Here is a 16,689-nt window from a genome sequence, read left to right as displayed (position 1 = left end):
AAAAATGGGGCAAGGCGTCGGCTAATAAATGGTTGTTAACTATTTTTGTTCTCTTTTGACCGCACCCCTGACCATATTGTTTATAATTTGAAATTATGTGGTCAATTATTATCATTTCTCTCCCACCTAGATATATGAGGCTTGTTGTCTACTGGGAGCAACTCATATAGACTAAACTTAGAAGTGATGGCCCTGTGTTACTTTAATCGAGAATCCCGTTGTGGTCTCTTCAGGGCCCTGTTTCATAATAAAGTACAAACTAATACTATTAGTCTTGTAGATTTATCTTAATTCAATTACACAGACTTGTACAATAGTAACTCGTACTATAGTATTTTTTAATTCTTGTAATATCACTAATAGTCATCCTTATCATGAAAAAAAAACAAGTATTAGTATTATTACCTCACTCGTTTCTACACTTGTACTATGAACTATTACTATTAGCTTTCATTATGAAACAGGGTCCTGGACGTATAGTATCAAACATAGACGGTCTGCTTTAGGGAAAAGAAATTAAGGTCCTCGTGTACCATCTGGCCCTGTAATCTCTGGATTTAGACCGACTTGTCTTTGTTTCTTGAACCAAAGTGATTCGATGAAAAGGACTCTACCGAATCAGTCCTCATCGTAATAATTCGTATATATTATACTCAAAAAGCCCCTTTCATGTTTCCGGTTCCATTTCTAAATATTCCAGCTAGTTTCATGATAAAATTATTAGTCAATTCAATTCGTGAATGTGATCAATCTAAAAGGATTACTTCAAAATTAGACCTTTGCCATCGTTATTTTTTTTCTTATATAGTAATTAAAAAGTTTATGAATTTATTTACTTTATTTTTAATAATATTTATTCTATCCTGTGCCACAACTGAATTACGCTGCTCGCCAAGTAATCAGGCCTGACCCAGCGATGATCTTGGACTCCGAAGCCTTACGAGCAATCTACGTTTAATGACACACCAATTTCATTACCACTGACTGATTCAATCTTATTGTTCATCAACTCGCAATGTAATCATGAGAACTAAAAATAGTCGCAGTAATGGTCAAGAATCGTCTGATTTAAATGGAATTTTGTGATTTCATCGGTTCTTTGATTACAAGAAATAGAATCATTTCATTGATAGGATTTAAATTTCTTTTAGTATCTGATATGTTTATAGTATATTAGTGTAATTTATTATTTTTTAATCAGTATTCATTTAAATTGTATTTCATTTATAAATGACAAGCAATGAAATTAACTTGAAAAAAGAAAGTACTTTAAATAAACGATATTCAAAATATTAAATTTAGAGTCTTTCAATTTACATACTTTATATTTTAAATTTTTATGAGCTGTTCGTGATATTTTTTGTTCTGTTAGGTGTTGTTCCTCATCATTGAGGAATAGTTTGCTATGCGGAACGGCATACTTGATGGAATCCAATAACAGTTTTCATAAAGAATCTTTAAGAAATTCTTAGCCACAAACGTTCTATTACTGCGTACAGAAGAATTAATGTTACTTAATTAAAGTAACATCGAAAAGACTATACATACATAAAATGGTTATTCTACGATGTACTGAATACGTTCTAAATATTTAAAATTTTCTAATAATGTTTGATCCTATCCTTAAAAATTTCTTTTCTTTATTGAAGAAGCTAAATATTTTCATATTAAATAAATACCATAAGTAAAAATAGATGTCTTCTTTAAAAAAAAAATAAACCACCTTACACTGTTTTACAAGTTTTATAATTCACCATTTTTTATTACATTACAATAATTAAGGCTTTTTTATTTGCTTATTGTTAGAAAATTTTCATTATAACTAAGACAGGGGCTGAATTTAGATGAATATTCACGAAATATATAAATTATATACCAATAATACTACATTCTCATTGCAACAAGATGCAATATGAATGCAATAATGCTGTTGTTTTGATTTGTTATGCCTATAAAACAGCAAAATATAAATTTTAAAACGATTAAGTTCAGAGTTCTACTATTTTATTTCTCCTAATTAATAAACTTTATGTAAAGAAATACATATGAATAAATCGAAAATATTCGCACTGTTTTTGTTTACAACATTAATTAAGGAAAGTTCCATCTTTAGAAATGTTGTTCTTTGACTTAATAGTTAATTGTAGGTTGTCAAAGGCACTAATTGTGCCTATTTATAAGGATGGAGTGCAGTAGAACACTACATAATTTTTTATTGAAATAAAGATTAAAAATTATAGATGAATTATGCATTTTATCCGTGTAAGTCATTGTTCGTTTACGTAGAGATTAACAAGCAAAATTATAAATTTTGTAAGTTTAGAAAATTTTATTTTATTTTCGAATATTTGAACTTTCTAGTATGACTTTGAATTTTTTTAATTTTAAATAACTTTTCTTCAGTGAAAAAACAAGCTTAATACTAGTAAAACCAAATTCTAAGTTTCAGTGCTCTTTAAGATCCCAACGAAACGGAACTGGAATTTCCTCTTTCCTCCGGGATGTCCCTTTATTTATCTTTAGATTTAGTCATCATTGCTTCTTTCAGTAAATATTATGGTCCATTTCACACACATTACTTTATCAAAGATAAAATAGAATTATCGATTTAGGATCTTATTTGAGACCACGATAGTCAAAGTTATACTTCTGGGCTTTCCGAGTCTGAAGTGGCGCCAGTTCTAATCCATCCTTGGTGGGTTGATAGGGTCACAAGAAAAATTATGACAAGACGTATACAACAAAATGGAGGATATTACTGTTTATGAAAATAAATAGAACTGGAGTTATTGCCAAAACAGTGGGTTGGACATTGTCTATTATGACTTTGAAATGATATCTACATGCTCCAGAAGATTTCTCAAAAACTTCACCTCTGTATTCTCATTCATTATTTTTTTTCTCTTATCTTTCCGAAAGGGTGGATATCAAGAAACCATGAAATCTTTTAATCTGTTTACGTAAAAGCATGAATAAATACCCAGGAGTAGAAAGAGTAATACATGCCGTTCGGGATACGGAGAGCTTGTCATTTTTATAAAGGAGTGAACTGTGAAATGAGTGCATCCCTAAAGTTCTTAAACAAATCCTGGAATACCTCCACAAAGACCACTCAAGACTAGAATACATTATGACATGCCCTCATTACCTGAATAAAACTGAATCCGTATAGGTTACTGGCGATTATTTCACACTGGCGAAATTGCTGGTATCAAACATAAATAGGTTTTTTAAATGTTGCTAGGCGTACCGCCCAACCTTCAAGCGTGGCGCAAACCAACTCACACTTTCACTTTCCTTCTCCAGTCTTTGTTGAGAGCTCCAAGGTGGTTGTAGTGCGGCTCTTGTATTTCAAACGTAAATAATTTCGAAGTGTTATAATAATCTATGTTATCTTTTGGATAACATTACCTGAACACTATGGACACCTAACGATGGTTCAAGAAAGGAATGACATCTCTGCCAATAATCTCCAGGTAAGTAGGCAAGGTTATTGTACTATCTATGGTGTCCTGATGACGTATCCTTCCCTTATTGGCTTCAATGATAACGTAATTAGCTCCATTTTAAGTCAAAACGTGGTTTGTCATACATATAATTAATATATTATATTCCATAAGTATAACTTATTATGTATGCTATAAATATAATTTAATGCATACAATTTTTTAAAATTGTTAAAGTTATTATTTAATATTTATTTTAAATGTTGGTTATCAATAAAGTTTTCTTTTACTATTTTGATACCTTTATTGACCACCACTGGATCTATCTTCCTACAATTTAATATTTATACTTATAATAATATATACTATAGTTTTATTATAGTAGTAAAAATGTGCATTTTTGTGTAAAAATTTTTAACACAGACAGTGAATATATAAAGTATTACATACTATGGATACTTTGCATTATTTAATTATTAAATTTTTTTTTACTTATAAACTAAATTACCAAATGAATCATTTTTAAAAATTTCTATTCGTCTGATGCTAAAAAAAAATTCTAATAAAATATTTATGAATTCAAGATTATTTTATTATTCCTTTAAAATTTTATAAATAGTAATGTTAATAAAAATTAATAATGATTATTTGATTGCAACAACTAGATTCATAAAAATAAAAACTGAAGAAAATTTAAATTTAAGAACTGTCTATTCTAACACTATCGTTTATTTATCAATGCATCAAAATCAATTTTTAAAAATACATTATGACATCATTATAAAAAAAAAAAAATATGCATAGTGCTATTTACTTGAGTAAAATAGAAATGTAAAGTAAAATATTTTTATTTTAATTTTATTTTTTAAACCATAAAATCTGAGTTTAAGCAATAACATAAGTTTATTTCTACATTTTTTTTTTTTATCTTCATCAACTTAGTTCTGTTATTCATACCTGCTGTGGTAGTCATGGTTCAATTTCTCCCAACAATCAATTTTTGATTGTTCCTGCCGAATGCTGCAAGTACCATGACAAAGTTGTTAACTGGAGTGGCCTCTGAAACGGGACTGTTAATAACTGGAATGGCAATATGAATCATAATAAATTTTCTAATACTAATAAAAAGAGTCATTTACATTTCAAAATTAAATAATTTGTGGTTCTTAATATCTACCAATATTATTTAAAGGTTGATACAAAAATATATTCCTCATGTTACTGTAAAATATTCACAAAACAGAAATGGTCTTCAACTCTTAAATAATTAGTATTTGGATAAATATATAAAGAAATGTTTTTAAAAAAATTGCTATGCTGATCGGCTTGGCTTGTTAGTTTGTTCTTATTATTAGTTTTATGGAGAATTTGTTTTTGGAGAACTTTTCATGATTTGAAAAACACTGGAGTTGTAGCAATAAATTATAATTTATAGAATATTGGGAAACCTGAGAGAGTAAAATATCTAGATAAAACCTGTTCTGTAAGGCAGTTCTAAGATTTGGTCTTTTTGGCAAGCCTCTATCTTCAAATCTCAGTGCCATAGTAACAATTAATTTGAAAAATAGAGACATCCATGTCACCAGCTTTGAGTTTTATAATATTTATATCAATTTTACGTTTTGGCTACTAGGAACTATTCTAATTTTATTACACACATATAAAATTACAACGATGAAAGATTTTACTTTACTTTACTACTTTCTTCTCTAACAATTCATAATAACCATCACAAAATATCACATAAAATACCCATCACAAATAGTGATGGCTTTCATTTTTGTGGTTAAAATATCCCGGTCAATTCAGTGTAAAGCTGGCAGATTCCAGACAACTAGTCGTTTGAAAGATGCAATTGTACATAGTATAATTTTTATCTGGGAAATAAAGACTAATTTATTTCTTTTTAACAAGTTTATTGATTGAGTGAAAATAAATAACTTATACATAAATTGGAAATGAAATTTACTTTCGTAAACTTAATTAGCTGTAAAAATTCTTTGCAATCCGAGCAGCAGCACTATTGAAATGTCCACTCATTGGGATTAGAGCAGCCCAATTCAGAGAGGGTAGTGCTCTAGCTGCGCTGGCAGCATCTGTCAAAATGATAGGATTCTGTTTATGTTAAAATGTTCTCTCTCAAATAAATATTTTACATTATAACTAATATAAAGTAATTTTGTTTTGTTTAAATAAAGCTGGTGATCATATGATCATGGGCAAAAATGGAATAGTTAATAAGCATGTTATAAGATCACCACTATATTTAAATATTTAAGAAACTTCAGAGTTGCAGAGATACAAGTCTTTTTAATTCAACATAGACAATTTTATTTTTTAAATATCTAAATAACTTTTCCAGAAATTAATATTGACCATTTTATTTTCATTGGGTTTTAATTTATTTTGATATTTCTTAAAATATTGTAGTAACATTGCTAAAAAATTAATAACCTTTTTAATTAATAATATTTCTTTCTTTTGTTTTTAGGAACAATGATACTCCTCCTCCTTTGGTTTGCTGTGGGTCAGGCAGTGTATATTCCACCAGGCCCGAAATTCCCTTGTCCGCCTCAAATCAACTTTTTATATCCTTGCAAATGTACTCGAGGTACAGATACAGGAATAAGTATATTTTGTAACAATACCAACTTGGCATCTCTGTCTATAGCCCTTACCAATATTGCCTCCATTGAAGCACCTATTGATGCGATGACGATTTCTTCTGGAAGGTTCTGTAAGTAAAATCATAAAAACTTGATATATTAATTTTTTCAACTTTATTATTTTAGACCACTTATGGTTGTTCCATTTTAGTAGTGAAAGCTATCTCATATGCCACACTGTTAGCAGAGAAAAGTATTTAGATTAGAATTGTAATCCATTCTTTCTATTGAAATTAAAATCAACTCTTGAAATTCATAGATATTAATTAGTTAATATTTTTTTCATTTAATTGAGAGTTTCTTTAAATTTGTTAAAAAAAATTAATTAAATATTTTTTACTATGTAAACAGCTAAATAAAAATTATTCCTTTACAGCTCGTCTATATGGAGGACTTCTTTATGCTGTTGATATTAAAGTATTAACAATAGAAAATACTCCGTTAAAGAAAATTGAACCACAGACTTTCCTCGGCGTCAATAGAACTTTAGAAGAATTAAATGTTATTAATACGGAATTAGAAAAATTTCCTAGAGAGGCATTTGAGGTAAATATCTTTAAAAATTGTATACAGCCACCTAATAAGAATGTTTTATTTTATTTGTATCCTTCTAATCATAGAAATTTTTTAGTTACTTTATCATATTCTTAGTTCTGTGGAAAATCAAACATTTTTTAATTCCCGTCTAATAAATAATTATATTTTTTTCTAGAATCTTGGAAATCTGAAAACACTCAACATTAATGGTCACAATTTGACCGATTTATCAGTTGGTAGCATTAGTGGCTTGTTGCCACAAAATCTTGAAAAATTTATATTAGCGAATGGTCCTCTAACTGAAATACCAATTGATAGTTTAACACCTTGTAAAAAATTAAAGAGGTTAGATCTTCATGGCAACAAACTGAAAACATTGAAAAGAAATCAATTTAAAGGTCTTAGAAATGTTGAGTATTTAGATATTTCGCATAATGTTCTCGAGAAGATTGACCCAACACATTTAGCAGATTTGAGCAAGCTATCATGGTGTAATGTCTCTCACAATGCGCTGAAAGATCTCACAAGGTAAAATTTAAATTAAACTTATTTTACCTAAATATTTGTTCCTTATTGTTAGAACAAAATTTTCTGTTCAGAATGTTTATTTTTAAATAAAAAGTAAACTCATTTAAGTAATAGAAATATATTCATACTACACTCACCTTATCTGTTGTGATACTGGAAAAACCACTACCTGTGTATTCAATATTTGCTGACTACTTGGCCCACCCTAGCAGAGTTTATCATGATTTGGTCTTCCTGCATAGAGAAACAAGTCTTTTATATTTCACTACAGTTCCAGTTTTAACCTCATCAAGACACAAAGTGGGCAAAATATTGGCAATCACTAAATAATACCCAATTATTGTGTTTCATTGTAATTCTCCCATCCTCATGGCATTTAAAGTTAATTTTTTTTTGTTAATAAAATTTAAAAGCATATATTATGGGCTTTGGAGTCCCTATATAACAAATATGATCCTAACCAGTATGTGAGAGTATTTACTAGACTCAATTCAATAAATTTATTTAATTTTTTATATTACAGGGGTACCTTTGCAAGAAATACTGTTTTGAGATCACTTAATTTAAGCCATAACAAACTAAAGAAGATTGATACAAATTCTTTTCGTGGTATGAGATTCATCAGGAGACTTTTCCTCTCAGATAACGAAATTTCAGAGGTTGGCAGAGATACTTTTGGTGCTGTTTCCAGAATAGGAACAATAGATTTGGCTAGAAATAAAATCAAGAAAATTGATTTCCAAATGTTTAGCCAGTTGCAGTATGTTGAGGTAATAAATCATTGATTTTTACTGAATATAATAATATGAATAGTATGTAAATAGAAATAATTTCTCCATTATTTGATCCATATTCAATTTTGCTTATACTTGTCTGTTTCAAACACCTTACAAACACTTGTCTGAGTGTATCTGATTAACTGAAAAACATCCACAATTTATAGAAAGACCAATCACTAAAAAAAAAAAAAAAAACTGACTTAAAAGAAAGCAAATTGAGTCTGATGGCTTTTTACTTACGAAGATTTTTTTTTTTAAGAACACATATTTTAAAATATGTAAAGAAAATTTTTACAATACTGAAAAAAAACACAGTATTTTCCTATAAACAATATTCTGTAGTATGAGTATATACTGGTTTTCTCCTCAACCTGATCTAGATAAGACTACATATAACATATGGAAAAAAACTCAACCCGAATGTATTAAGTTTACTTATGTTAAAGTTTATCCCTGCTCTTTATTTATTTATTTTATCTGTAAGCAATATTTTATTGGAAAGTAATTCTTCTAAATTTTCTGAAGTTTTCCAAATTCATTTATATTTAATTTTACTGCTCCGTTCCTATGATTTACAAATTGCATTTACTATTGATTTTATAAAGAAATCTTTATTTCTTAAAACTACAAACAGATAATATATGCATTGAACTTCAAGATTTCTCCAGAACTTTTCTTTAGAAAAAAAAAAGGATTTAGGTGGTTTCAGTCTGTAATAAATGTATGAGTTGGAATTCTTAGACAAACATTTATTTACATAAAGATTAAAATCAGATATTAAAGATAAATACAAGATTGAAATACTATTTTCTTATACTTATTAAGGTTGTTTTCATAAGCTATTATTGGGAATAATTCCTCATTTATCCACAGATACAAACTAAATTAAATAAACTCTGCTTTAGCAACCTTTACAATTATTCACAATAGATTCCTTTTAGCGCAGTATTTGATATCAAGGAGGAAAACTAACACTCCACTTATCCCTGGCAACACTATTTCCCCTTTCGCAAATATGAAACTGTCATAGTCCTCCCTATATATCTCTCCAATGCTGGGACTTTACCTTCACTGCCATATCTCTGTTACCTGCTTCTGTTGTGAGGAACCTTCTCCTTTAGAGTTGTGAGGAACCAAACTAAGGATCCTTTGTCTGCCCTTGGTCTCACTTTTACAGCCTTCTTGGCTTACTTAAACTATCATATGTTGAGTGATCTACTAATATTTGTTATGCATTTAATGAAATAAGAATATTTATCATTTAATTTTTTTTCCAGCTAATCGATGTTTCTGATAATATGGTAACTGAGATACAGAAGCTGGCTTTTAAAGATCTTTACTTAGTACACATCAATCTTTCCCATAATGCAATTTCAAAAATTGAACCGGGCTCTTTCGAGAACTGTGCTAACATTACAGTTTTGGATTTATCGTTTAACAAAATAACTACTTTTCCACCACGTGCTTTTGATGAAATCACTTATGCTACTGAGCTTCAGCTATCTTACAACAATCTGACAGACTTGTCAAAGGTAGGAGATTGAAAAAGTGTTATTTATATTCTTTATGATTTGTTTGTAATTTTTTATGAAAATAAAATTTGATGATTCTAGGTGCCTCTCGGGAATATGACTGGTTTAAAGATTTTAAATGTTACTTATAATCAGTTGAAGACAATACCAAGAAATACATTCCCTAAACTATATGAACTCCATACCATTGATGTGAGTCACAATGTTATCACCGACATTTATAATGGAGTATTTCAAACTCTATTTGGGCTCAGATTTTTAAATTTGAGTTACAATGCATTAACAGAAATAAAAGCCTCTACTTTCGGACCATTACCAACACTCTTGGAACTCGATTTGAGCTATAATTTACTAAGCGATATAAGTAGAGGTTCTCTTACTCGCCTTATATCACTACAACAGCTGAAAGTTTCTCATAATTATTTAACATCTTTATTTCCTATTCCTATCGCTTTATCGAGACTTGATCTAAGTTACAATGAAATAAATGGTATCGCACAAAGAGCTTGGCCGCAGATGAATGCATTGTTGTCTCTAGATTTAAGCGATAATTACATTGGCGATTCTCTGGAAGGTGGTTCATTTACCAATCTATTAACTTTACAAAAACTGGATCTGAGTAGGAATTATATTACTGAAGCACCATGGGAAAGCTTAAAAGATCTTTCATCACTGCAATATCTTTATCTACAGGTAATTTTTTATACATTTTTATTAGTGTTGTATGAATAAATGAAGACAATTCATTAAAAAAAATTCTTGTATTGATTAATCATACAGTTCATAAAACATATGATAATATAATTCATAATATCATAATGGTGTCTGAAAGTAAATATACCGCTACTATGTATGAAGAGATTAAAATGCATTCGGTCCATTTTCTTACAAAATTTATACTGAAATATGGAATAAGTTCTTTTTAGCTAGGAAGCAAAGTATAAAATATTTTAGAACATATTCTTCCTTTTCACTGATTTACAGAGCTGTGATGTTTGTTGTTCACTGTGAAATGAATTTTGTCCTAATTATTTTCATAGTTATGAAATTTAAAAGAATCAAAATAAAATTTACTTGCCATAATCAGCATAAAGAAATAATTATGAAATAACCCTAAGATTTTTATATGAATTCTTTTTATTCCTTTCAGGGAAACAATCTTACAACTTTGAATAAAGCAGCTTTTGGAAAACTTCCAATTGTATTTGAGTTAGATCTGTCATATAATCAGTTGACAAATGTATCAGAAAAAGCTTTTGAAGGATTGCTTCAGCTTTTAACCTTAAATTTATCCAACAATGACATTGGTCATATTCCCAATGGAGCTTTCCAAGGTATTTATATTTTCAAATTATATAGTGCTTATTTAATGCAATGTTCAAAAGAATATTGACGTAATTTTAACAAGATTTCCTCAGAATTATTCAAAATTATAATGGGTCATGATTTAAAATAGAATTTTATTTTATATAAATATATATTTATATTTTTATTAAACATATTAATATTCGCACATGTTGTTGGCATTTTAGAGTAGCTTATTTTAAATTATAATAATTTTTTAGGTCTTGTGTCTTTACAAATAATGGACTTATCATACAATAATATCGAGAGCATTGATAATAAAACTCATGGACTCATTGATGATTGTTTGTCTTTGGAAAAAGTAAGAAACCATAAATATATAATTTTTTTTTAGTTGTTTACAGAATATTTAATGGTTTGACATTTTTAGCTGAATCTCAGTCACAACAAAATATCGTATGTTACAAGAAAATCATTTCCAAGTGATCCTTACCAACCTTACAAACTGAAAGAAGTTGATTTGAGTTATAATGTGATGCCTTCGATTACTTATGATCTAACTTATGGAACGAAAAAGATTGTGTTTTTAAATTTGAGTCACAACATGATAAATGAAATAAGACCTGGTAGGACATTTATTTATACTTTAATTATATTAATAATGACATTATTTTAATTATTCATTTAACTTACCTATCCATATTTATCTTTCATAGGTGTGATCGGAAATCTGAGTTCTTTGCAAACGTTAGATTTATCTTTTAATGAGCTGACGGATATAAGTGAAGATCGATCTCTAACAATTCCAAGCACTCTGAAAAATCTTTATTTAGAAAATAATCAACTGATAACTATCCCAATCAAAAATCTTCAAAAGCTGAAATTTCTAGATCTTAGGAATAATCAACTTGAATATTATACAGAAATTACTCGAATGGTCATGAATGGAAGCCAAGTACTTTTTGAAGGTAAATTACGATTTGTTTTATATTATTTATTTCAAGTAATTTTTTTTTAAATGTACATTATTAAGACATTACCATCTGAGGGTAAAAAGATATGTTTTTTTGTTGATTGTTCATTAACTGCTGGAGACATATAATTTAGTTGAAACACAATATGCATCAAAGTCCAGCAATGTATTGTATTGCTACAATGTCTATACAAAATATTTAGTTTGTTATGATAAAAAAGATGGCATAGGCCTTATAATTGTAATACACAGATTGTAAATAATAACTATGAAAATTTCCAATAAATAAATCTTTGGTTTAATTTCATTATTTTATTATCATCAGCTATTTTGCATACTCACTATCATATGATTTGGTTCATATTAGAAGGTTATCAGTCCATTTTTGAAGCTCTCATATGGTGTTTTTATTAAGAAAGACTAGTCCTATGAGCAAATGTGCAAATATATAGGGTTGGCAAAAAAGTCCTTTCAGTTTTTGTGTTCAAGTTTTGTTTATAATACATTTTTATTTATTTTTATTACGTCACATTTTTTTGATGCAATTAATCCCAACAGAGGATAACAGAGGAGTTTATTCTATTTGTAATATGTAAACAGTTATGTCTGTTGATATTTGTTAAGATTAGGTCAGTATTGTGTTAGTGATCCAGCTGAGAAGATGGACAGAAATATTGTGCATTATAGGCATATTTTGCTTTATTACTTCAAAAAAGGAAAATGAGCTGCAATCATTTTCGGAAGGTCGGCTATGTTTCTAGGCTTGATGTTTGGGTCCCCCACCGAAGCCAACTTGGCAACACGCATTTCCATTTGCGTTTTACTGCGGAAACGTCAAGCAAAATGATTGTCTACGATAATGTGGTGCAAAAAAATCTTGGAGACCCAGCAACGAACCACTTGGAATCACATCTAAAGCGGGATTGCATCCAAAAAAGATAATGCTTTCTGTATGGTGGGATTTCAAGAGCATGATTTTGTATGAGCTGTTGCCACAAGGTGTATCTATCGATTCCACTCTATACTGCTCACAATTAACAAAATTGTATGAATCAATTTGAAGAAAATGCCCAGAACTGGCAAATAGAAAGGGTGTCGTCTTCCATCATGACAACATTAGGCCCCACATTTTGTTAGTCACCCACAATAAATTGTTAGCCCTTAGATGGAATCTTTTCTCTCCCTATTCACCGGACCTTGCTCATAGTGACTACCACTTTTTCCGGTCTCTACAAAATTCCTTAAGTGGAAAACGGTTTGAAAATGAACAGGATGTCAGGCAGCACCTTGATCACTTTTTCACTAATAAACTACAGACATTCTATGAACATGGGATTATTCAGCTGTTGGAGAGATGGGGTAAGGCAATCGAAAATAATGTACATTACATTGTAAGTTAAAATAAATATTATTTACAAAATATACTTTTCTTTCATCCAAAAAAACTGAAAGGACTTAGTTGCCAATAGATAGCATGAATAAATGTGCTAGACTTCCTTGACTTCAAAGCAAGTAAGATCTCAATTCAGATAAAAATCTAATTGATGATTTTTAAGCATGGATCAAATCATATCTAAAAACTCTTTTACCGAGTATCTTCTGTGCGGAATTCAATATTAGTTAAATACTTAAAGTTACTTGGTAAGATTTTAAATATATTGATTATTTTGTCGATGCCATCTATATGTTTATTATATTCTATTACTGACATAAGACTTTAATATTATTTCTATTGAAGCTCAATCTTACTTGTATTTTTAATTTGTTAATTATTAATATAATTCATACATCCACTTTTTTAATTTTCAAACAACATTACCATGTTTACCTGTGCTTGTAAGATAAAGAAATTTCTTTTCACTAGTTTTTCTTTTTAACATTTTACTAGTATTATTGTCATATTGATTTGCAATATTGTCAAACAGGTAATCATATAAACTGTGATTGCCGCCTGCGACCATTGAGGAGGTGGCTACTTGATGACTATTCACGTATTAACCATTGGTCAGAAGTATCTTGCACTTTTCCAACAATGTTGTCTGGGCAAAAACTAGTGGAGCTGAATGAGGAAGCAATGCAGTGTAATGGTGATGGAGCGAGAGAAAATGAAGATTATGATACAACACCTGATGTTAAATTTAGAGAAATACATAGGTAATAATTTAAAACTATTCTTGTTTGAATCTTAATAAAATCATGATAATCTGTTATTTTTATTGATATAAAGATATATTAATATTTTTTTATATTTTTAATAAAAATATAAATTTGAATACAATAGTTTCATAATTGATGGGCATTCTTGTAAAATAAGTTTTTAAAATTGAAGATAAAAACATAATAAATATTTGTTTTTATCCCTCACTGTATATCTGCCATTTAAATTTGCAAGAACTTTCATTGATCCTTCAATCCATCATTCTGAAGCTATTTAGGACATTCAAATAATACTGTTACATAAGTGTTTAATATAATTGAATTGTTTATTATTGAAAAGTAATAAATTGAAATTACTGATATACATATTGTTTTGCTTGATTTTCTGAAGGTGGTACAAATTTTTGTTACAATTTTAAGAATTTTATCATAGATTACATTTTAATTTTTAGGTATTAAAATTGTAGTGTTGAGACAGTTTTTTTCTGGAATACTCAAAACCTATTTTTGTTGTTTGTTTTCCTACTAAAATAAATTATTCAACTATAGTTATTAAATAAGTTGAAATATCAAAGATAAATTAAAGTCAATGAGGTGTAAATAGTTTACCATAGGTTAATATAAGAAGTTGGGATGTGTATGTAGGTGGTTGTCATTACATCGTTGGCCCCGTGCAGCTGGATTCATAATGAATTGTAGTTGACCATTGATTAAAGAGGCTACGGGGCCAATGACATGATAATAACCTCCTACATACATGTAACAACTTCTGCTCATATTTAATTAAAATTCATTGAACTAATAAATAAGTATTAATATTGAAATAATAAATAATTCAAAATAAGTTATGAAACAATCTATTTATTTATTGACTTGAGATTCCATCTTTAGCCCCTTTCACTCTTCTATTATTTCTGTTAGCAATAAACAAAGTTGTCTATGAAAATTTACTCCATAGATGAGAATCCCTACCTCATTAAAGTCCTTTATGAGATTGAAAAATGGAAGGAAAAAGTTTAAAATATTTTTTTTCACTTTTTAACACATTATTTTAATAAACAATGTTTCATAGGAATTCCAATGGAAAAATACACTTAACATGGTATGTGACTGCAAAAGAGGACATAGCTGACTTCAACTTGTACGTTAAAGGGCCATTGGAAATCGGAACAGATAATGCAATGTTCAAGAAATCTCTCACGTACAGTACAAGAAGTGCTATCTTATCAAATTTTCCGACTTCAGAGGTATGTTAATTATGTTGTATAAAATGTTAATTAGTACTTAAAATACAACGGAATACTGAAAAAACTTAATTCTGGGACACAGTCGAACAAAATACTGGCTTAAAGACCAAAGGTGATTGTGAGTCTACCTCAAGGCAAGTGTTTGCCCCAAAAATGGTCTTTATTGTAGTGTTCCTTACCCTGCCCCATCTGGTTCTGCCTTCCACCTTCCTCAGATACCATATTTCTATTGCATGTACAAGTCCTTTATGTCTTGTTGTTATTGTCCAGGACTCAGAGGAATATGTGAGCAGTGGTACAATTGTTGATGTAGGATTTACACACATCAGATTTTTTTGATATTTTCTAGTGTTTTGTACAAATACTGAGGAAGTGATGAGAAGATGCCAAGATGTACCCATGGCGGCGAAGACATCAGACATACAGGCCATTATATATTCATATATGAGACTACCCCGAAAATCTCTTTTGTACACTACACAATTAATTAACCCCAACAGCTAAATCTCTCAATTGTAGTCCTCTTTTTCCTCACAATAAAGGGCTCCTGATTGTAAAGAGCATACCAGGCCACTAATGTGACTAGTGAACTTGTATACATTGATTTCGGTATCTTTCCTCAAGGATATACCTTGCCTCTTTTCTGTTTAGGAAGGTTTTATTTAGGGATCAAAACATTTGTCCAGTAGCATTAATATGTTCTGGGATTTCTGATTCATTGTAGCCTGACTCCTCTAGATGAGCCCCAAGGTACTTGAATGTTTGGACCTGCTCAAGTCTGTCCACTTTTATCCTGAGTACTTTCAAAGGGATCGCATTTCTTTTATAGAACATTTAGATTGTGCTTCTGGTCTCTATCATTGTTTGCTAATACTGCCATATCATTGGCTGAACAAAGTAGATAATAATTAATAGGGCTTAAGATGAAGTATTGCAGAAGAAAACTTCTGAGTCTTTCTTTCACTCTTTTCAACTATTATCGAGAACATAATTTTTTCTGACTTTGAGAATTCTTTAGAGATATCTATGTATCTAGAATGATGTGTTGATTTTTTTTAATGATGTAAAATTTTTTTACGGACTTATGAGGTATTATAGCATAAGTGATGTAAGTTGTTATACAAGGTGAATTGGATTTAAAGGAAACAACAAAAACTTCAAGTTGAATTTTTATTTCTACATATTATTTAAATTTACAGCAGTGTTAAAAATATAAATCAATGTGCTATCTAATTAATATGAAATTAAAATGCCTAATAAAGGAGAACCTAATGACAATTTTTATTACTATTATAGGGAACCTTGGAACTATGCATTGTAGCAATGGATAGTGAAGGACATGAAAGAGGTCGACACGATTTGCAATGCAGAAATTTGTCTACTAATGGAAGTTCAGCTTCTGCTTTAAGTTCAATTAGCTCTCTATTCCTTTGTTTTAGTTTATCAATTCTCATGTTATGCCAATGAAAATGGTACTTTGTCCTATATTTTCAGTCATTCCATAATTTATTTATTTATA

General features: G+C 29.3%; 1 protein-coding gene across 4 annotated transcripts in view; it reads left to right on the top strand.

Moving 5' to 3' along the window:
* conv (convoluted) overlaps positions 1-16,689 on the top strand; it is a gene marked incomplete at its 3' end in the record, with an annotated part of 93,618 nt that extends 76,929 nt beyond the window's left edge. For 3 of the 4 annotated variants that reach the window (XM_014431647.3, XM_014431646.3, XM_014431649.3), the window contains 13 exon segments: positions 5,938-6,183; positions 6,489-6,658; positions 6,825-7,177; positions 7,701-7,947; positions 9,234-9,488; positions 9,570-10,181; positions 10,639-10,822; positions 11,054-11,154; positions 11,224-11,419; positions 11,510-11,761; positions 13,692-13,920; positions 14,996-15,170; positions 16,467-16,689. In XM_014431647.3, coding sequence (XP_014287133.1) covers positions 5,943-6,183; positions 6,489-6,658; positions 6,825-7,177; positions 7,701-7,947; positions 9,234-9,488; positions 9,570-10,181; positions 10,639-10,822; positions 11,054-11,154; positions 11,224-11,419; positions 11,510-11,761; positions 13,692-13,920; positions 14,996-15,170; positions 16,467-16,637 — 3,186 coding nt within the window. In that variant the 5' untranslated portion in view covers positions 5,938-5,942. 4 annotated transcript variants of the gene reach the window in all.

This window comes from Halyomorpha halys, unplaced genomic scaffold (genome assembly GCF_000696795.3).
Source record: "Halyomorpha halys isolate HHAL.00 unplaced genomic scaffold, Hhal_1.1 Scaffold992.1, whole genome shotgun sequence".
NCBI lineage: Eukaryota > Metazoa > Arthropoda > Insecta > Hemiptera > Pentatomidae > Halyomorpha > Halyomorpha halys.
This window is presented reverse-complemented; position numbering and strand designations above follow the sequence as displayed.